Source organism: Apteryx mantelli, chromosome 3 (assembly GCF_036417845.1).
Source record: "Apteryx mantelli isolate bAptMan1 chromosome 3, bAptMan1.hap1, whole genome shotgun sequence".
Taxonomy (NCBI): domain Eukaryota; kingdom Metazoa; phylum Chordata; class Aves; order Apterygiformes; family Apterygidae; genus Apteryx; species Apteryx mantelli.
Window position 1 is genome coordinate 87,145,810 of NC_089980.1, and position 22,503 is coordinate 87,168,312.

A 22,503-nucleotide genomic window follows, 5' to 3' on the forward strand; every position below is an offset into this window, starting at 1 on the left:
TTCAGAGGAATATTTTAAATATTTAATGCTGTGGGAAAAAAAATACAGATTAAAGACACAGCAGATCTCAGTCTTTCCTGTGGGTGTTCATTTAGACAAACATTTTCAGCCTCAGAAGCAGCTTATTTTCATTTGGCTTCTTTTGATGTGCAGTCTCATTTGAAGCTATCACCATGTTAACAATTGAGATGTATCCCCTATAAAGGTAAAGCAAGTTTAGTTACAGAAGTAGTTTAAGTCAAGAAATACATAAGTCTACTTCAGAATTAAAACAAATGGCACAAAGTGAGATAGGTAAAATTGCTACATCAACAAACAATTTAAGCAAACTTTTATTGAAGCATTAAGTTGTGGTACAGATTTTTAAATGATCAAAGTCTAACATCACAGAAATTATAAACACCATACTCCCCCCATCCTGATCACCCTAGATAGTTCAATCCATTCAACAGCTTTCATTTTATAGCCGAGGATTATGCTTCTATTTATAAAATGTATATTTTTCAGTATTACTTGGAAAGGGATCTTCAGTCTACTTAAAGGACCTCAAGCCAACAAATGTCAGATCAGTTGGGACACTGTTTAAGAACAAAAACCACTGAAATATTGGTCCTCAGTATTAACACCAAAAGGCATTACTGCCATTTACAGCATATAATCGATAACATTGTTAAAGAACTTCAATCAACAATATGCTTAAACTCAAAAATGTTCCAACCACTTGATTTCTAACCAAGCAGACTTTAGTTTAGAAGCACTGAAAAAGTGCTTCATTTATAAATACGGAAGGAAGAAAACACCATTGCGTCAACCCAGAAAGAGTCAAAACATTGCAAGGACAAGAGGAAAAAAAAAATCTGTTTTGTAGTTATTAACTTGCTGGTCTCACAGCTGTTAAAATCCCACAGTATTTGCAAACATAGCTGAAAGTCTGCCAGCTCTTTAAAGCCTGCATTTTAGTCAATACCCATTAAAGTGACTTTGAATTACACTTATTCATGTTCTATGAATAGCATTCTACTTCACTTCTGTCCAGGTGTCCCAGACAGTTCTTGTTCTATGCCTTCACTTAATGCCCTCAAGTCACAGTAAGAGGAACCACTGCATTAATTAGGAGGAAAAACAGATGAAGTCACAACACTCAAATACAACATAAGTCACATGCACAACAATGTCACAGGACTGTCACAAGATAGAGGCATTAGCTTTGCTTGGAACAACAAAATGAAGCGACACTGGACTAGTTTAGAAGCATTCTTTTTACAGTTAGAAGTGGCAGTTTAAGTTTTACTGAGAATAATCAAAACAATCAACATATCCAGCCTGGCAAACTCCACTCCTTTGCTAGATCTACCTGCCAGCACTTAAGAGCACCAGCTTCTTAGTCAAAGACATAATTGGTGCCTAGGAAAGAATGTTTGGTGCCAATACGAATTTGCACTTTGCAAAGTTGTCACACAACTATACCAAAGCACTTGTACCCTGACTCAGCTCTCCCCCTTTCAAGTCTTGGACCTTCTTCAAATTCTGCCATTGTGTAGCAATGTGACAGCTTGGGGACACAGACAGATAAATATGAGCATTAAGCTAAGATGAAATTCAACCTGCATTAGTATCTATACCAAGTTTAAGGATGAAAGGCTGATGCATTAGCCCAGTGCTATGGTACAGCCGATCAAATTCCTATAAGCTTGATTAGAGCATGACAGAGTCAGTGATTTAAAAAACCACCACCACCTGTAGTAGCAAAACAATTTCTAACTGTATTAAGTGAAAGAACTTTCTCCAACCATGAAAGTGTTAATTAGGAATCAGTTTCATTAGAAATCATACAAGTTTGTCAAAAACTGTTTTAGACTGAAATCACAATATAGATGAAAAATATTGGCGACAATTTAACAGAGAACTGTCCCAGTGAGTAGGTTGAGGCTGAAGTCTAATGAGGACGAAAGCCTTGTCTGTGGGGAATTTTTGGTGATACCTGGAGAAAAACTATGCTGTGTGTAATTCTACCTGAATCATTTTTACATGTGTTGTAAAGTTTCATACAGTAAGATTTTTCTACATGCACTTCAATTTCACAGCAAGAGTGGCATAGAGTACCTAAACACAGAAGAGAGCATTCATGCAAGATATCTAACTCCTTGATATAATAATGCATACAATTCAAAATGGTTATACTATGATTACACCTAGGGCTTTCCACAACTACAAGGTGGTGGGAGTGGAAAGCATGGCCCCCTGAATCATTAACTAGAAAGCAACCACCACCTTCTATATGGAATCTCCTTTTGCGTTTTTTCTTCATTCTTAATCAACTGTGCTGTTGCTGGCGATTCTTCGTAAAACTGGTAAAAACAAAGTTGTAGTCACTGAATTGGGCAATCTGGTGATCAAGACGTTTAAATCCTTCAATCTTCTGGGCAGAAGAAAAGACTGTACGACATTTGGAGCTCTAGAAAAAAGTAAAATTTACATTTTTATGCTTAGCATTAAGACTGGGAGATAGACTTAATGTGTACTTTCTGGGATATTGTTACCAACATGCTTCAAATGCTTTCATGAAAGTACTTCAGGAAGTTCCAATCCCAAACAATTCTGCTCCTTAACTACTGTATTGCTTTTCTATCAGTCATTGGTTGGAAGCATCAACATTAATAGTCTGCTTCTACAACTGACAGCTGTGGCCAAATCAAGAAAAACACCAAAGCAAGAAACTGATGCCTATACAAGTATTCCAATGACTTTCCATGAAGTTTCAGTTGGACTGTCTTATCTCTTAGTATTTAAGTTTCTCTTGAGATCAGATTTAGTGCATGCCAAAAGACTTTCTTTCACTTTCCCAAGTAGCTACCACCCAAATTTAGAGGCAAACTAGAAAGAGCTGATGCCCAAGTGAGAAACAAATCTTTATCATCACCCAATTTGTCTACTTGCAAACCTTATTTCAGGAGCTGACATGCTAATGACAGCAAACTCACCTGATTAACAAAGAGGGTTGTCACAAATTTTCCTGGCTTGAAAACCTCTACAACTTTTCTAATCAGGTCATCATAAGAGGTCTGACTTATGTTTGTTTCAAAACTAACATAAGAAAATTCTGGTTCTGGAGTGATGTGAATAGTCCAGTAAGTTCCCTGAAGAAGAAAAAAGATTATTAGCACCAAATAATTAAATTTATTTTAATATGAATATTCAATAAATGTAGAACTTACATCCGATTTCATCCCATTCATTGAATACCCACAAGGATTGAACATTGTAGCATCAATAACAGAACCTGGTATCAGGTCACGAATTCCACTCATCTGAAATAGAAATTAAAATTATACCACTCAATTTTATCATGTTTCCTTGCACTTATGTTTAAGTCCAACTCAAAGGCAGAATGAACACAAGTTTATGAGACAGGGCACTAGATTCTTTCAATAAGGGGGAAGTCAGTTTAATACCAGTTTGTACCACTGTAAACAAACTTGCTTGGCATCCTGTCACTTAGACCAGTGACTGAGTGCTCAGTTCTGTGCAGGTTACCAAAGTATCTGGTACAAACAGAATCAGACTGCATACCTCCAGAAAGAGCAGCTTTGAGTTATAATGCATACTTTTTCCTGCAACTAAAAATGGAAAACAGCTTCTGTGCAATCAGTGTCCACAAAATGAAGGCTATTTACATTTACTATGGAGTGTGAACATACTTCCTTATACTCTGAAGTAATCCCAAGCACTGATTTCCCATACAGTACTTGAGCTACAGCCAAACCTTTACAACAAGTACAGTAGCGAGATTCAAAGCATGGAGGGGGGAACAGATGTAGTCACTGTATTTGTCAGTGAAACTTGTTCACACATAACCTTCCTGTTAATTGGAAAAAGTTAGGGAGGAAAGGAGACAAAACTGGGCCTATCAAATTATGCTTACACCTTAAAACTTCCCCAACAACCAAACTACACTTCCCCTACAACCCAAACAATTAAAATGACTCCCATGATTTAACCTCATTTGATAACTTTATTCCTTTGGCATTCATTATCCTCTGTATAAACCTTACTTCTTGTAATCTCCATCCTTCAATGGAAATCATTAGGATATCTGAACTCCTATTCCTCCATTTTCCAGAGCAGCAAACATTCAATCACTAAAGCACTGCAAATTGCACCTTTCAATAGATTAAAGTAGGAACACTGTAAACATGAACTTTTATTCCCCCAAATCTTCTAGAGTCAAACCCATTTTACCCCCCAAAACTCAAATATTAATCTTTTCTGCCACAAAATAAAGTTTATATTAAATGTTAAGTGAAGCATTTAGTTGCCCAATATCCACCACCCCCCAAATATTTAGTTTTCAAGCAAACATACACGAGTGACATCATTTGCAGTAACACCATCTTTCATGTAGAACTGGTCCATAACTACTGGGTCGAGCTCACTCATCAGAATTTCCAGCGTCTGATCAGGCTGACTGGATATCCGACTCTCTGGGAAATCCAGAGTGTACAGGTACCTACATAAAGTACAAATGACTTCTGTAATAAATATTAGCAGCAGCAGGTTAAGTTGTACTGTATGACTCAGAGATTTCAAAGCCTTTGCATACATACCAGCAATCAGAATTCATACGTCCCATGCAATAAGCTGCTCCATCTAGTCAAGACAAAAAGGTCTCAAGTTAATACGCCACAGCTGATCCTTTAGGTAAAGGACTAACCTTGTTTTATATTTTAGGACAGTGCAAGTCATTCATAGAACATTTAAAGAGATTCACTGATACAGTTAATATCTGTATCAAGTAAGCAGGCATTTAACTTCAGAAGCATAAAGCCAATAATCAGAAAAACAGGTTCCTCTGAAGGTAGTCTCAATACCCCAATTCAGAACCTACTAGGAAGAAATTCAGATTAAAGCTTTAACTATGCACAGATAGAAACCCTAGCAGTTTCAAGCATCTATTTAATGATTATGATTAGCATTTATTTTCAAATGATTCAGATCAGTATTTCAATTTCTATATTCCTTCAGAAAAGTTTTCTGACAGAAATTCAAAGTTTTTTATAGGTTTTTCATTATTAATATGTGAATTCAATATTTAGTGCAGTGATTCTTTGAGCAGAATTTTTTCAGTATATTTCAATCCCCACCTTAAAGGACTAGTCTACCTTTTTGCTGAGGCTTTTGGGGTCAGTGATAGCTGTATTCTACAGACTTATTTACCACTTACCACTTAGAATTCTGCAGACTACCTCAGTCAAAGGAAGGTGTTAAGTTTCAAGTTTATTATGATGTAAAGTTTGACCCTGGCAAACTAGTGTCAAAATCCAGAAAATAACCACATACAGCTTTTCATTCTTACGCAGCTGAAACTCGTGCTGGCTGTGAAGCTCCCAAGGACTGTTGAATGGCCTTGCACTCAGGATGTACAGCACACCACTTGTCACTTTTCACTTCATATGAACACTTAACACAGGTATACAACTTTAGTGAGGTTTCATAGACTTACTTGGGAAAATTTCATTAAGAAACTCTACTTCCTCCTGGAAATTCCTATGTGGGTACTCCTGGTGGGAAGGCTTCATGAAATTCTTACGTGAATAAAAGAAGCTCTGGGAAAAAAAAACCAAAAAACACAACAACAAAAAGCCACATCTTAGATATTGAAAATATATGCCCATCTTGAACCTAAAAATCTAGGAAATGCCCAAAAGATATGAGCATTTAGTATAAGCTTTCACAGGAGAATTCTTCACTGTAAGAACACTGATACCTGTACTTCGTCTTCCATTTCAGAGGCATATAACTATACCTAGCTTAATTTGTAAGCTATAGATGCTGACTTTCAAATTTATTTTCCACAAGACATCAGTAACTTCAGCACTGACAACCTGGGCATGGAAATCTTTCACCCTTAGTAACCTTATTCAGTGCAACAGCATTTGTAAATTAGCATCCTTTAAAAGGCAAATAGAAAGCTATGCTCTGTAGCAGAGCAAACAATCTTGTATATAACTTATTACAGAAATGATACACAAAGGAAGCCTCAGAATTAAGATGAGTGAATTCAATATATTAATAAAAACATTTTGTACATTCTAAGGAAGATGGGGCATTTTTGGTACCTTACCTGAATTGAGTCAAACCCACTGTACTCCCTAGCAAGCTCTAACAGGGGAACCAGTGCTTGCAGTAAGAGGGTGGTACCACACGTCTTCAAAATGAAACGTCTCTTGGAGACAAACATGCTACTCTCACTATTAAAGAAAAAATAGTGTTAAAAATGAGTTGTGTTCCCTATAAAACAAATTAGGGGAGAATGGTTAGATCTTAGTTCTAATCCCAGCCAAATGCATTATTTTATAAATGAACATTCAGGATGCAGTACATACACTTGCAGAGCATGTTTATCAGATCAATAGGTTTTAGCCAACATTTTCAAGAGCTGCTATGATCTCCTGAAACAATTTTAAAACTATGGGTACTTGGCACTCTTGAGGTCCAATTCAACAGAAGCCCGACATTTACATTTAACAGATTAAGTCAGACAATTCACCTAAAATTTCAGGCCTCATACTCAGGGGTCATATCAGCAATGATACAAAATTTAGTCCTTGGCAACTTTAAGACATGAATGTGGTCTCAGCTCAATGAAAGTTTCAGCAACAGCTGTACAGCTGTGGTTCAGCTTGCTGACACTGCTTTAGAATGAAGTATGCACATACAAATCAGTGGAAACAGCTTAAAATAAACTCATTTCAGACTTTACATCAGTGCTGACAGAAGTTTAGCAGTAGCTGTCAAGGAAAGCACAGTTTGAATAGACACTTTGCACACATTTTCAGTATGTTTCAGGCAATACTAGTAGTCCACTGCATTCATTACACAATTGTCTTTGGCTTAAGAATAAGCTTTCCATACTCTATTACCCTATGATTAAAGCAGCTTTTTCTTCTCTTCACTGTAGTGGGTGAAATCTAAACTAGCAAGACAGCAGAACAAATTTCTCCACCATTCAGACAATAAATAGCTGCTCTAGCTGCGAGTGTGATACTGCACAGCTAGCACAGTACAGGAAAGAGGGACTGCATGCTTTACATTACCTCAATCTATTCTAGAAACAAAGATGCTGTTAAGCAAGTATACAATATAGACATGCCCATAATTTCTTGACCCAGCTGCAGAACATGGTCTTAAACATGAAACCTGACTTTCTCAGCTAAAAAAAGCTGATGAGAATATCAACTCAAAAAACCCCAGGAAGCCTCAGAAGAGCTGTATAGAATGGCTGGCTGCATCTTCTAGGAAAGCTGACTACTGGAAAGTGATAAATCAGCACCTGTCCATAAGAACAGGAAGTCCCAGTATGAGATTAGAACTGTAGCAATATGATATGCCCTTATGCATAAGATAATTTATGTATACAGCTAATTTTTGTAAATCAGATATTTAATACTGATCTTCAGTTCAGTGGGACTGTAGTTAATACTGCATTCAGAAGACTCAAACATGTACCAAAATTTTCACACCAAATGACTGAGCAGCAGGAATGAAAGTCTAGTCTAGGTATTTTTAACTCAGCTTGGAATGCTGCTTAAAAATGGAAAGGTTATTTAATCCACTATATAGTTAACTAGTTACATTTTTCTGATTTTTTTTGTTTAAAAATATGAAGCTTTGGGACAACACAGGCTTCAGCAGTTTCACTAGTTTGCTCTTAGCTCAACTTTACCCTCAAAAGCTTTCAAATATACAAGATACAAAAGCTTCAGTTTTTTGAATCTGAAGTAAAGCAGAGAATGTCAATGCTTCTGTAAAGTTCATGCAGAAAACAGCAGGCAGGAAAGTGTTTTGTAAGATGGAAAACACATGGCAAAAGCTGTTTGTCCTTATGGCTAACTGCCGTATAAGACAAGAGAATCCAAGATCTCTGGAAAGCTATAATATTTACAGATGTCCTCAGCTCAAAGAGTTGCTCCACTTGATTGTAATATTCCAAGTTACAGCAAAGCCAACCTATATAGTCTTTGCTGGTCTAAAAATGATACTTCCATGCACTATTCTGCTGAAGTGATACTAAAATTTTTCATTAACCTCTTAATTGGGGAGAGTTATCCCAAGGTAAAATCCAGCGATCTGTTAATAGTCTTATATATCAGGTGTAGAAGTACTACAGCCCTGTCCTTAATCTTATAAGACAAACACTGATAATTATGAAGACATTTGTGTTACTGAACAGAAGCGCGACAGCATTATAATTAGCAGACCCTGCAAGTTGCAGTCATTAACAGAGCAGGATCTTCATAATCCAAGATTCTCAGCCAAATGAATCCCACACAACAGTTCAACTATTTTACTTATTGGAGACTAAAAGAATAAGCTAGTGGCTTACCTGAGTACATAAGCTTCCTGTTTGTCAGTTTTTGTCACACTTATGATCAAACAATGCACATTCTCCAGAAGTTTGTCCCACTCAATCCTGTGAAGAAGTTAAGTCTTATGAGACCAGTTAGGATTTTACCTAGATAACTAAATGAAGTTCTGTTGCAAGACAATGTCATTTCCAAGGTGAACAAACCTCTATCGTAGCACTGTAAGCAGATTTCTGATAAACTAGGCACTAAGCAAGTTAAGCAGAACTAACCATATGAAGCTATGTTTGCACAATTTAAAGTTGTCACAAAACACCTGAAAAAGCACTTAGAGCTAGAAAACCTACCATCCTTGGCAGCCTATGTTGTTACCCTGGCTCACTGAATTCAGTCTTTGCTCCAAGACATTTTCATAAACCGATTCTCTTAATGTTTTCATAGCATAGACTCTTCAAAAGCTTTCACCCACCACCAGCATCTTTGTGTAAGTGTCATGTCACATGGATGGTCAGAAGTACCAGGACCCCATTCCCACTTGCTACACAGTGAGTAACAGTGTTCAGAGTTACAATTTGAACAATCAACATCTGCATTATGGGACCAAAGCTACCCAATTTAGAAAGCTTATTACTTTATAGTACAGATCCATTTAGTAAAGAACTTACGGTACAGACTGAGGAGGTACCTGCCTCCTATCAAATGTGTATAAAGTTCTGTATACAATGATCTAAACTAAGCTCACCTTCTTCCAAGCTGACTGCAATAGTACATATTTTAAATTCTACAGAAAAAAAATTTTTTTTATACAAGTGTTTTGTAAAGTGGGCTGAATTTTTGGATTTAGCCTCAGCTTTCCTTAAAATTCTTGGTCCCACTTTAAGCAGCTTTGAAATAAATATTGACAGGTTAAGAAAATGGAAGCTTTCTGGAAAACAGGATGAAAAGTATAGTCCAAACAGGTTTATAGCCCTTGCCCTCCCCTTTCACGCTCTCAAGTCTGAGAACTCTTCTGAAACTATCTCAAGACTTTATACAGGAACTGCCTATCACAATACAATATTCAATTCCTAGCTCTCAATGGCAATTCTTAAGTATTTACATTCCCAGGATTCATTAGTGCAATCTGCCACAAACATACATGTCAAGAAACAAGCTTCTAACAATGCAAGTCCAAATGAGTTCAAGTCCCGCATCCCACATGTACTAAGATAAAATTTAGTTTGCAACTTAAGGTACACTTTAGATTGAATCTCCCAATACTCTCAATTACAGCAGTCATTGACAGTTAAAGTGATAAAACAGCAAGTTAACATTAATAGGCTATTTGTCCACCTTGGTCAACTCCATAATTTAATTGCTAACTAGCCCTAAGGACTGGAGCTAATACATCTCAATGGTCTGCATTCCTCTTCGATCAATCTCTAGAAGGTCTAGAAAACTTGTACAGGAAATAATTTTCTTAAACTATTTGAACTATTTTCATATGGTGAAAGTTGAGCCTACAGAAGGGCTAGATTTCAGTATAGTGGTTAGAAGTTTAATATTCTCTACTGCCATTATGTATTCTACAAGGAATTCTATTAGAAAACTGAGCTTTTTGGCTTGAGCCCTTTGAGACTTCGAAGTACTCAAAAATGACAGACTTGAACACAAACATTTTGGTTATTACTTTAGTCTCGTGACTACATCAGATTAAAAGAATCCAATATAGTAGTAAAGTTTTTTATGGAGCAGACAGAACAGATGCACCTTCCCAAAGTCACAGAATCACATGACCTCATCAGCTCCATTCCACTTCCCCATCTCTCCCCTCCCACTACATATTTCATCCACTAATTTGTGTGGACTCTTGTGCTCAGGCCTGTAAGGGACAAGGCTTACTAACTCAGCATAAAACTGAGCTGCCAGCCACATTATGGACCTGAAGCAACTGATAGCTATCAGACTATCAGCTGGTGCAAGGTAGAGAACTCTACAGCTAGGAAATAGAGGGAACAGTTATACTTTCCCAGCACCAAGTCATTAAACTGGCTCAGCTGCCCATTTAAGTTTCAGCCTAATCCTTCCTGAGGGGTCAGACCTGCCTTTATTCACACTGCAACAGCTCTGCAGTTGTACTTCAGGCCAGAGAATTCACTGTTAATCCTGTCAACAGGGTTCCTCTGGCAGCTACAAGTCTCTCCCCTTAGAAAACTGGTCAGTTGACAAGAGTGAAATATCACTGCAAAAATGAAGTTTTAGATGCTGCTGTACACATATCCATCTCCTACTTGTAGCCCAGATGTAATTCACTTCTTGAAACACCCCAGAAAATGCCTGTTGCCTCAAGTATTTCTCCCTTACTTGGGAATGTCTCCTGAAACTTAATTCTGTACCTTTGCTACTAATACAGGCTCTGAAGGGAAAATACTCAAGTGTTACACTAAACCAGTCAATGTAAAAATATTATATAAGTATTTATATAGTAGTCAACCAGAACAAGATATTAAACTTACACTCACTGCATAGCCTCCTTTTAGAGGAGAGAAGCCATTGAAAAAAATGAGTTTTAAAGAATCTTATGCATCTTAAAATACATCATAATTAAGTGCACATCTGAACAAGTTTTTATAAACTGAATGATACATCTGGATACTAAAAAGCAAAATGAGTTTCTCCCTATCAGCCCAATAAGTGAACCTTGATGAAATATTTTTCTAAAAGTAGAGAGATCCTTACGTTTGGCCCTGGATTTGTTTTTTTTTTTTTTAAACAGCAAGTCTCAAGACAATTTTTCCATAAACATGACAATACAGGCCATTCAAATCAGCACACCAAGATAAGCAGTTTTTTTAAACTATACCTGCTCAAATAGAGCCTCAGATTTATTCAGCTGTACACTTCTGTCATGGGCTGTGCTTAACACTCACTGTCTTTGATACTCAAGTACATATGAAAACAAAAAAGTATGTGCTCATCTTTTCACATTTACCAGGATTTTCCAAAGTGAACTATTAAAATCTAAAATAATTTCATTAAGTACTCCTAAGCAGTCAGGTATTTTGGTGATAAGGGGACAGAAAAGGGACTTCAGTTTTCTCTGGAAACTACAGCACACATGTACAAATTTGCCAGCCTTAGGATCTCTCCTGTAACATCCTATTGGATTCCTCTTCTAAACAGAGTTAGGTAATGTGTTAATTGGGTTTGATATGGTGCAACAATTGCTCAAATCATTCCCTGACACCACTACTAACAATATTCTAACTGCCATTAAAAAACCATCCAGTGTTTTATGAAGCATTTCTGAAAGCTGAGGCAGAGTTCCCTTATACTGCCTAATGCTAAGCTGCAGTACTCCTATTTGTATATTACTACTGATTTGGTATTTGTCCTTTGAGTATTAATTGATTGTAACCACCTCGGGCATTGCAACAACATATACAATAATCTACTCCTTCACAGGCTTCTTATCTGGTCAGATAGTCAGAACTCCAGCATTAGAGAAAGTCTTCTACACAAATAAGCATTATTGTACTGCAGAACTGGATGTCTCAGGAAACTGGCTCATCTAAGTTTGCCATGAAACTTAGTACAGGAAGAAGCAGCAATTTTGGTGTTCAATTAGTCTAACAATCAGCACAGCATACTACTTGCACTACAATACGGCACATTAAGTCCAAAGCCTGCTATATAAATCAAGTAAGGCTCTAGCTATGCTCATTAGTACTATAGTTGGTATTTAGGTATTGTGGCTGAAATCTGCAATTGCAGAAGACCTTGGAATATTAAAATTGTGCTCAATTCTTCAATACTGCAACTACAGAAACCACAGCTAAGCATATACTAGATGTTCAGGTGTTGAGCCTTTACAGGAATAAAGGAAAAGTTCATGATTTGAGCTGATTAGTATAGCATTCTATGGAAGAAAGCCTACAAATTGAGAAATACACTAGATGTCAAGTTTCATCCAGAAACATACATTTAATAATTTAAGAAAGGCTTGCAGCAGTCAGGATGAGACTTGACCACATTACAAGTAAATTTTGCAGTAGAGATTGCCATTCTATATATTTTATAGAATAGAGATGGCATCTATGTGCATTTTAAAGTTAAGCACAGAAAACAGAACTATAGAAAGGCCACTAGCATGCTGCGTTTGATCTCAACGTAATCAAACAAGATGACTGTAGTTTCACATTTTCCATTGTTTCAAGTAGAGGTAAGGAAGAACACCTGGGACTGCTATGTACCAACTAGACTGACTTCTCTAAAAACTTAATTCTTGCATTATTTTCCATTTGTTTAACCTGGATAAGTCAAGTGCTCCAAGTTAGTAGAGCAAAATAATGTCTAGCTCTCCCCCAAAGCAGAAACTTAAGAATTCTACCTTAAAGCACCCTTTCATGATTATTAATATATGTATTGCAGCTAGCTTGTTTGTCAAGTAAAAATCCCCTCAAAGGTGGTAACTTTGTGAAAAACTTGAGAACATTACATCCTATTTCATAATTTCTAGTTGTGAACTTCCTAGCTGTGAAGGAGCAAAATCTAAGTGAAAAGCAGAACAAAAGACTAATTCCCCCCAAAAGTAATCATGGGCTTCTGTTCCTCAAATATCCCCTTCCAATGGAGAGTATATGGATTGCATTACTATTTCCGAAGCTATTTCCCAGAGGCAGACATCAGGACAATCCCCAAACACAGATTGTTTGAAGCCTGCTTCCCTATACTGAAAGTCAAACATACCAGAATATGATACTTCAACATGATACAGCAGCTAAGAAAGTTTGGTAGTGGACCTGCATCAACTGGAACACCAAACTGGAAAAAAAAAGTATTTGAGACCAGCTACTCATGGTTATAAAAATAATCTTAGAGTATTAACCATCTCATCCCAGAGCTGTAAAACCCTGATCCTTATATTTCAAATAACTGACACCTGCTGAGAGCTAGTAGTTTGTCCAATAGGCAAGCAATGAGTATCTTAGATGGTTGCACAGGCTTAGACACTTACTACTGAATGCAACTGGAGTAATTCTGCCCCCTCCTACCTTCTGATCACCTCCTACCAATCAAATATGGACAGAAAGCTGCTGTTTCTATACTTGACTAGCAGACCATGTTAAAATAAAAAAAAAAAAGCATAGCAATCTATTCTTGTACCTGGGTTGCAATGTTTAGTGCCTTCTGACTTGTTACCAGAACCTAACTTCTACTCAAGCTACTACAGATGACTGTCAGCATAGAAATACCTCTCATGGAATTGAAAAGTATTTCAGTTTGAAGAGGTATATGCTTAGAGCATGTAATGAAATTAATACTAAACAGGTCCTCTCAACCATTATGTTTCCTCCTTTATTTCACTAGGAACTAATTTTTTCTTGGTAGATAAAACTATGCCTTTCAACATGAGTTATTAGCCTACTCTGAGCCTTTACCTGTGGAGGCAGAACATGTTTTAACCCAGAAGTCAAACATATCAGGCAGTGGCACAATACTACTGTTTCAGGCCAACCAGGAACAGGACACCAGCAACTGAAGAGATTATACAACTACATCAAAAACTTATTCCTGTCAACAATTGACACCCTCCAGAAGCATAACCCCCAGTAAAAGTACCTTGCAAATGCAACTCAGACTGCACTGGGGAAAAAGTTCTTTTCTAAAAATTCTTGCTGTACTGTAGAACAAGTCCTATGAAACATCTAAAGATAGCTTAAGCTGTATACATCCTCTTGCATAGCTTTAACAGCTGACAAGACTAGTAATCATGGTGATAACCAATTTTATCTTGTACCTTACCATAAGACCTTGTTTAACATAAAACATTGAACTACAGAGTAATACACTTTTCACTCCTTCAAACTGTTATCTCCTAAGTATTTAACAGCCAGTATTATCAACTGCCTCATTAACAGGCTATAGTATAGTTAGTAGGCAAATTGCTACCAACACCAGAACAGTCAAGAACTCAATGCCTTGTCTAAACTGCCTAGGCACAAGAGACAGGAGGCATGGAGGTTGGCTAATAACGGAGTCACAACACTAGTTTCAAGTGTTCTGAAAGGTACAGTACACAGACCAGACTTGTTACCAGTCAAATTACCAGATTTGTAATTCTGAAGTTAAACATTTCAAAACATCTCCTAGTAGCTGGTATTTTCTGCTGACTGACAGATATGTGAATTATTTCCTATTAGAATTACAACTCAGTTTAACTTTGCAAACTGCTGTTTAATACAGGTTATCTTGAACTATTTATGTTCATATAGAGTTTAGACACAACACATTGGCAGCTAGATAATTTGACTTCAGCAATATCTGCAGAGTGCACAAAGACTACACACCCTATACATTGAACACAGACGTACAGAAAGACTGTCTGCATCTGCCTTATCCCAAACCTAAGAAAACTCCAGGGATATATGCCTAATCTTGAATTAAAGACAAACACCTGAATGAAAAAATTGCATTCACAAGTGATTCCAAGCAGTACTTCCTGCAAAACGCTGTTTACCTGCAAGAAAGACCAAGTCCCCTGCTAAAGAGAATCATTCCCCCATGCAGCACAACACCAAGATATTTCATCAATGGCACAAACAGGTCCTTTTATCTTTATTGTAATTACATCAGTATACAGAGAGCACTGGACTCCCACCCTTGCTGTCTGACCAAAAAAGGGGTATTCCTAAAGTCTTATTCTTATATCAAAGGACAAAACATATCTGACACCCAAGGTGTTTAATGAAGCATGAGTCCTTTTGGGAACATTAGGACTTCAATGAAAGGCTTACAGGCAACATTCAGGCAAGTTAAGTGTAACACTCTCTAGAAAGAACAGGCTGTAAGACATATCTACCATAAGCCTCAAGTCTTCCAGCATAACAATTACTCAGTAGGTAAGTAGCAGCATAAATGACTCCAGGATAAGGTAGTGGTTTACAGCTTGGTCATTTTATACATGTATGACAAGCATTGCATTTTCTATGTGAAGATTTTGTATATCTGCCAGTAGAGTTTCACCTAGTTTTGCACTAAGCTGTAAAAATCTTGAAAGCCACAGTAATTTGGCAGACACCAAAGTCCCAACCCTTATTTTCAATAAGTATTTTTACCTCTTGACCTTTGATTAAATAGCAAATGTGAGGAACTACTGTAAAATTACAATTGAGACAGTTACAAGCAAACAAGTTGATATTCAATTGTAATTTTGAACTTTGCAAAAATCTAGTTTCTAAGAATGAGTTTTGGAGAGGGGAACATCTGAATTCTTATATAAAACTTGATGTGCTCCAGATTCTTTCACCTCCACGTATAAAAGCTTTGCCAGTGTAGAATGACAGAAGCCCTTATCCTGGCACAATCCTCCCAGCCCCCCTTTCAAGTTCCACACAGCAGCTCTACACACTGCTTTGGGCTGAAGAATCACAGGAATGAGAGTAGAATGTGGCTCACGGCCAAGCCTCCTTGTACCTTCACTGTTTGAGAAAATATGCAGTTAACACTGCTACAGTCCTAAGAGCTGGAGAAGAGAAGGAGGGGCGAGGGGCAGGGGAAGAGATGCAGAGGCACAAGTGCATTGACTCAGGCTATACAGTGCAATACAAATCAAGTAGTTACAGAACTTGTATCAGATCTGACTGTACTGGTGCCTAGCAGTTTTAATCAAGCATAGGCTGAGAATATCATAATACCAGTGTCTTTCCATATTGTCCATTACTGCACTGTTCTCATTCTCCACTTTCTCATTATGGGTCCACACAATATATGTAAATAGGAAGTAAATTAAAGGTGCCTAAGCAAGCTTATTTTAAGAGTATCTTTCAGTTCTGAATATGTGAGAAAAGCTGACAGACTCTTAAAATAAGTACCAGAATCATTAACCTATACTTCTGTACCTTCAAGATCAGCTTAAGCCTTGAGATGGCAAATACATAGCCACACTGTTAGCTGAAGGAATGAAGTAAGCTTACTTTACTGGGGGGATAGTGAATGCACTTAGTCACTACTGAATTCCAGCGCTCACAGCATGCTCAGGAAGGATTTTTCAGGTATTTTAGTTAAACTCAAGTGCAACACACTCCTAAAAAAAAGCTAAGGTGCCAAATTACATGCAGCTAGTTTGACAATCCATAACACTAAAAACAAAGCTTCCTAAAATAGCCCAGATTTATGAACAGATTCAATTTTATAATTTTAATTATATCATAGTTTTAATAGAAAATTAATCCACTTGAACTGAAGCTTTCCAAAGTTTACCATATTTTTCATTTTAAGAAGCAGGAAAGTCTTAGAAGGTTGGACAAGTAATACTGTTGCTTCTGAAAGTATTAAGACTAAGGCTTGATTTTAAGACAGAATAAGCTCTCAAGAGGTTTGGAAACATCTGTGGATGTGATCTATCGATGCCAGCAGAGATACTGACACTATTCCACCTGCAGATTAAATAATGGTATTTCATACCTAATTTGAAATTGTCTCCAGCTTTGGAAGCATCTCAGTAACAGGAAACAAGCTTAACTGATTCTAGACTTCAAATATACATCAGTAATCAGGTGGTGTCAAACATGAATGACAATCAAGTGGGTCAGAAAAGCAATTATATATCCTTATGTATGAAGCAGAGGAACCTCCACATTTATTCTCTTGAGACAGACTTATGTATCTGCTTTTAAAATCATTCTCACCTTTAATACCTTTCTGTTCAGAAAATAGTAATATATACTATTTCAAGTGTGTTGGCATTTCACTTGAACTTAGACAAAGCAAGTGTGGGAGTTTCACTTTAATCAAGAATTTAAAAACAGTCGCAGCTTATTCTGATCAACATCTGTTCACAAGTCAAAGTTATACAGAATTTGTTACCAAACTGGATAACTGAATTAGAGATTGATCAATGATGAAAACAGAGAAGGCATAATTAACTAACCAGGCACATACAGAAAACCTTGTTTCTATTTCAAAATACCACTACGCATTTGTATCAGCCTACTTATGTATTAAAAAGGATTCATAAAGGAATAATCTCATTCAATGAAGTTAAGCTCTGTATGAGTCCGATGTCAAACAAGCAGTATCTTTATGACAACTCTGCTTACTAAAAAACTTCTGGAACTTGTATAAACCAGCATTTAAACAATATTCTGCAGCTCTATAATAAATAGGCACAAAAATGCAAGGATTCATTGCTTAAAACTATCCCATTTGTATGACTGGAAGAAGCTGACAAGAGTTACTGTATTATATGATCAAGCATTGTAAAGATATTTATATAAGGTCACATTTGTTCTGTACACAAAGGAGGGAAGAGTTAATGTTTTCAGCAAACCCTCCTTTTACACTTAAAGCTATTTTTAAGCAAACATGCTTTACATGCAAGCATAGTGAGAAGCACTGAAGTTAAAGCTAATGATTTTAAGGCCACAAAAAACATTAACTTCATTTCACTTTTGAATATGAGCAGGATAGGCATCTTCAGACGCTTGCCACTATTTCAACCACAAGACCTTTTGCACAACTGTTTAACAAATGTACAGAGAGCCCCAAATCTCACCAGCTAAGGAAAGCCCATGTTTATTCCTTTCCTTTTTTAGCTGGAACCATTACTGAAGGTATTAAAAACACTGAATATACATCAACTTCTGAAACACCTTACACTGTATCCAAATAATTCTCTGGAAAGCAGGCTTGTCAACAGCTGAAAGGAGTTTAAGTCCATCAGTTCTTTAAGTTTTTTCCAAGTAACTGGTGTTATCTTAGAGACTTTAAAATACCTAATCCCTAGCAAAGCACATGCAACATGGAAATTTTTAGCTCTGAACACCAGCTTAGTCACTCAGGAGATGAATGGCTAGCATTTCACTACTAAGCAGGTATTACAATACAAAAGGCAAGCTCAACTGGTTTGCAACTTGACTCTAATTTAGCTATTGTTCTGTAGTTTCAGCTTTGATTTTAAATTGTTCAACATGAACTAGCTTATTCAATTGTCTGTATGTAATTAGCATATTGAAATATATTGCATTCATAAAGTTCAGTACACAAAGATAACCTTAGTTTTTATCTACCCCACTGTAGTGGCAACAATAGCTTAATTCTGACACCTCATTTTTCTAAAAGAATGTTTAGAAATTTCATTTCATGCTAGCAACAAAAATACTGTGATATTTATTTTTGAATAACTTAAAGGTTAACAGCAGCTTTCAGACTTGTCACACCCTTCCACCCAAATTAGGCAGCTTCAATTAAAGTCTTGTATTAAGACCCAATTAACACAAAGGCCTTCAAAGCTTGCTCACAACTCTGAAACTGTGTTAAAGACTACACGTTTAACAGTTAACAGTTTGTATCTACCCTATTAAAACTTTTACAGCCATATCTAAACCTTGTAAAGGAACCTGTTGCAGTACCTGCCTTACAATTCCATTAAATGCTATTAAGCAGTTTTAAAAAATAAGTCTGCTGTTTTGTAAACATGAGCCCCAGCTAACAAACAGAACACCAGAGCATGAATGTGTCAACAAGGAAAGCATCTGCAGAATGCCATCTCTAAACTAGAAGTCTTGTATATTCAAACACGACAATATGAATGTACAAAGGAACATTTTTTGAATCCTCCTTTAAACAAGTCAAACATGACAGGAATCCTGAAGTGCCTACATACCATTTCAGCAGAAATTTGTTCTTACAAGATTGCCTGGACATTAACTAAACAAATTCTTGACTTGTGGTATCTACTATACCACTAAATATCAAAGAACTGTATAACTACATCTGATCATTTCCAAGTTAAGCACATTCTTCAAAAAGGTCTAGGTAGCTTCATGAGTCAGAAAGTTACAAGCAAACTACTTCATTACAACAGCAGGTCAGAGCTAAACACACGTTCTGCAGTGCTTCTGGCATTACAGAAATGGAGCTTCACCCACATGTGAGCTAGTCTTAAGTGTGCTCCAATTCTTTGTCAATGCTTTCTCAACAGGGGATATTCATTATTTCAAGAAAGGAAAGTTACCTGCCTACTTGCGATTCAGATCTTTGGGTATCTAACCCTACCAATACACACCTAGGAAATCTGCTGAGAAATATCAAAATAAAGAAACAAATAGCATACGCTAAGTATGCCTTTAAATGAAGAAGCTATCATCATTACCATACTCCATACATTGCAGGCTCTCCTCCATGTTACCTTTCAGAGAGTCATCCCCTCAGAATAGGGGCCATTTAACTCTGACCAAAGACCACTGGATAACACTGATATACACAAGATCTGAATACACTCAAATACCAAATTCTTCAGGTGCCACCTGAACCTGAAGACTTGAACAATTTACTGTGCTCAAAATAATATGATCACATAGATATACCCTTCAGATTTGCCCTTTGTGTCTTGAACAGGTCTACTTTTTTCAATTATGTCAACTTATTATATCTACATACCAATCTTGTTGTTCTTACAAATTTACATGCAGTTTACATACAGTACACAAGCAGATTGTTTCATCTTTCAAGCCTGCAGCTACCTTTCCTGACATTTCCAGGGCATTTGTACTAGAACATCCTTTTCTGCAGATCTACAGTTGGACTCCCTATTACAAGTCAGAAGTTCAGGTATTCCAGTCTGGTCAGAAAATTGCTTCCCTACAAAACACTGGTACTGCTGCGCTGATACAGCAAGCTATAATAAAAACCATATCTTATATCTGTCATGCCCACCATTGTTTTAAAAGATATGTGCCCCAGCAGGTCGCTGTCAGATACTGTGCTCAAAGGCAAGGCAGGCATACCTCGGCCTTAGGAGAAAAAAAGCTACCCCCTATCACAGAGGACAGAGTTTGAAACACGTGTACACATGAAGCTCTGTGCGGGCCTCGGGCCTTTCTTCCTCCCTGGGTGGTAGTGAAAGAAGCGCCAGCACATTCTTCAAATGCCCATTGGGTGACAGATACGGGCCCACCCCTCCGCAGCGCCCAGTTCTCATTGGCTTGAACTTGTCAATGGGAGAAAAAAAAGAGGCAGCGCAATCTGGGAGCAGAGCCAAGAAACTCACGTGTAAATCGTGGTTCCAGCCACACTTCTGGAGGAGGAGGGGGCATTTCCCCCGTTGCCTGCCTCACTCCAATGCCCACCACGCCACAGGCAGCCAGGGAAAGGATTTCCATGTATCGTCAGCCTCCCTTCACGAGAGCTGCTGTGTGAACCTGTTCAGCTACACACTGCCGGAGGTCGCTGCGAAACCAGCCGTGTGAGGGAACCATCAACCCTTATCCCTACAGTAAAGGGCAGGATCTCTCTTCTCCATTCCAGCTTCCATAAACTGGAAATAGGGTTCCTATCCCTCACTCTGCACTTAAGTGCTGGCGTAGCCGGTCTCCATGAGCTGGGATTTTCCGAGCCGTTTTTCCCCGCAGCTCACTCACCTTCCCCCTCCCTAAGCTGGCGGGAACAAGAAACCCTGCCGTAAAAGGGCTTCCACGGCTCGCACTACGAGGGAGGCCGGACACTACCAGACAGCAGCCTGGAACCGCAACATGCACGGGAGCTTGGCGCAGAGGATGGGGCGCCGCTGCTGTGCCCCCGGCCGCCAGCAGCACTGCGACACTTCTCCATCCGCCTCCCCCCGCGGGCGCTCCCGGTCGGCGCGGCACACGCCCGACTCTGCTCTCCTCTCCCCGCCGCCACATGTTGCCAGTAGGGACCGCACGGGGCTGCACGAGGCGGCGGCGCGGAATGGCTTCCGCGCAGCGCCCTCCCCGGCCAGGGCGCACGGTAGGGTCGCTGCCTCCGGGGCCGGCCCTCCCGCCGGAGGGGTCCGCGGAGAGCAGGGGAAGGTCACCCCCGCCCTCCCGCGGCTGTGGCGACGTTAGGCGGCACGCGGGAGAGGCCGGGGGGCTGTCACTGAGGTAAGGGTGTGTGCGTGGGGGGAGGAACAAGGGCGGCATCGCGGCGGCCCCGCACGGGCCGAGCCCGCCTCGCGCGCGCGGCCGTTGCCACCAACCGCTCTCTGCCGCCGCCGGCGGCCCCCGAACCCGCCCGGAACCAGCCTGCCCGCCAGCCCGCGCACGGCCATTACCCCGCGGCCGCCCCCCCCCCCCCCCACACTCTCCCTCTCGCCCGCCGCCTCCCCACCCAGCTCCGCTCCGCACCGCCACCACGCCCGGGCCCCGCGTGCGCCGGCCATTCACCAACCGCCCCGTCCCTCCCACTCGCCGGCCGTTAACGGCAGCTCTCTTCTCTTCTCCCCCCTCCCCCCCGCGCGCGCTGGCGACTCGCGGCCGCTAACGGACCTGGGTATGGTGCGTAGGTCACCGGACCCCTTGCTCTGGTGCGGCTCCTGCTGCGCGGGCTGCTGCCGGGCGAACCACACCTCCAACAGCTTCTCGGTCCCTTCGAAGAAGTGTGCACCGTTCTCCTTCATGGTGAGACAACTCGGCAACCAACAACCACAGAAATTAACGACAACCAAACTACCGCCCCCGGCCGCTACCGTCTGCTGCTGCACGGGCCGCACTGCCGCCGCCGGGTCCTAGTCCGCCCCGGGCGGGTTTCACCTTCTGAAGGATTTTTTTTTTAATATTAATTTAAAAAATAAGAAAAAAAGGAGGAGGAATTAGAAGAAAAAAAAGAAAGATTTTTTTTAAACCAGCGAAAACCACCCGGAGTGCGCGGCGGCGGGTGCAGCGTAAGCGTGTGTGAGAGGGTTACAGTTCGAGCAGGGGTGCGGGCAGGCAGGCGATGCGGTCCGGTTCCTTGTAGTCTGTGTGTTCCCCTGTTACAGAGAAGAGCGTTGAGCGAGCGCTAGCTAATGTCGCCGGCCATACTGTGTAAGCGAGGAGCTACCGCGCACTCAGCCGCTTTTATACCTCGCAGGTAACCGCATCACGGCGGCTCGGGCTTGCCATTGGGCCGCCGCCGCTCAAGCCCGCCCTCTCCCGCTTCTCATTGGAGGACGCTGTCGTCCGTCAGCGGATATGCCGGTTCCTCTGGCCCTACCCACTGCAGCCCGCCCAGAGCGTGAGCGGGCGGAGAGCGCGCGCGCGCGCGCGCGCGCGGGCGGCGGCGGCGGCGGCGGCGGCGGCGGCGGCGGCGGCGGCGGCGGCGGCGGCGGCGGGGCCGCGGCAGTGTAGCGCCTGGGCGGTAGTGAGCGAGCGGGGTGCGA

At 39.9% G+C, this 22,503-nt stretch overlaps 1 protein-coding gene across 1 annotated transcript; it reads right to left on the bottom strand.

The window, feature by feature from the left end:
* Window positions 1-22,303, bottom strand: AMD1 (adenosylmethionine decarboxylase 1). Its single transcript, XM_013948942.2, has 10 exons — window positions 21,632-22,303; window positions 8,384-8,470; window positions 6,122-6,248; window positions 5,501-5,603; window positions 4,605-4,647; window positions 4,363-4,507; window positions 3,216-3,308; window positions 2,982-3,137; window positions 2,272-2,455; window positions 1-197 (listed from the first exon to the last, which is right to left on the bottom strand). The coding sequence occupies exons 1-9, from the start codon at window positions 21,760-21,762 to the stop codon at window positions 2,315-2,317; spliced, it is 1,026 nt and encodes a 341-aa protein (XP_013804396.1). The 5' UTR covers window positions 21,763-22,303; the 3' UTR covers window positions 1-197; window positions 2,272-2,314.
* Between the last annotated feature and the right edge of the window lie 200 nt (window positions 22,304-22,503).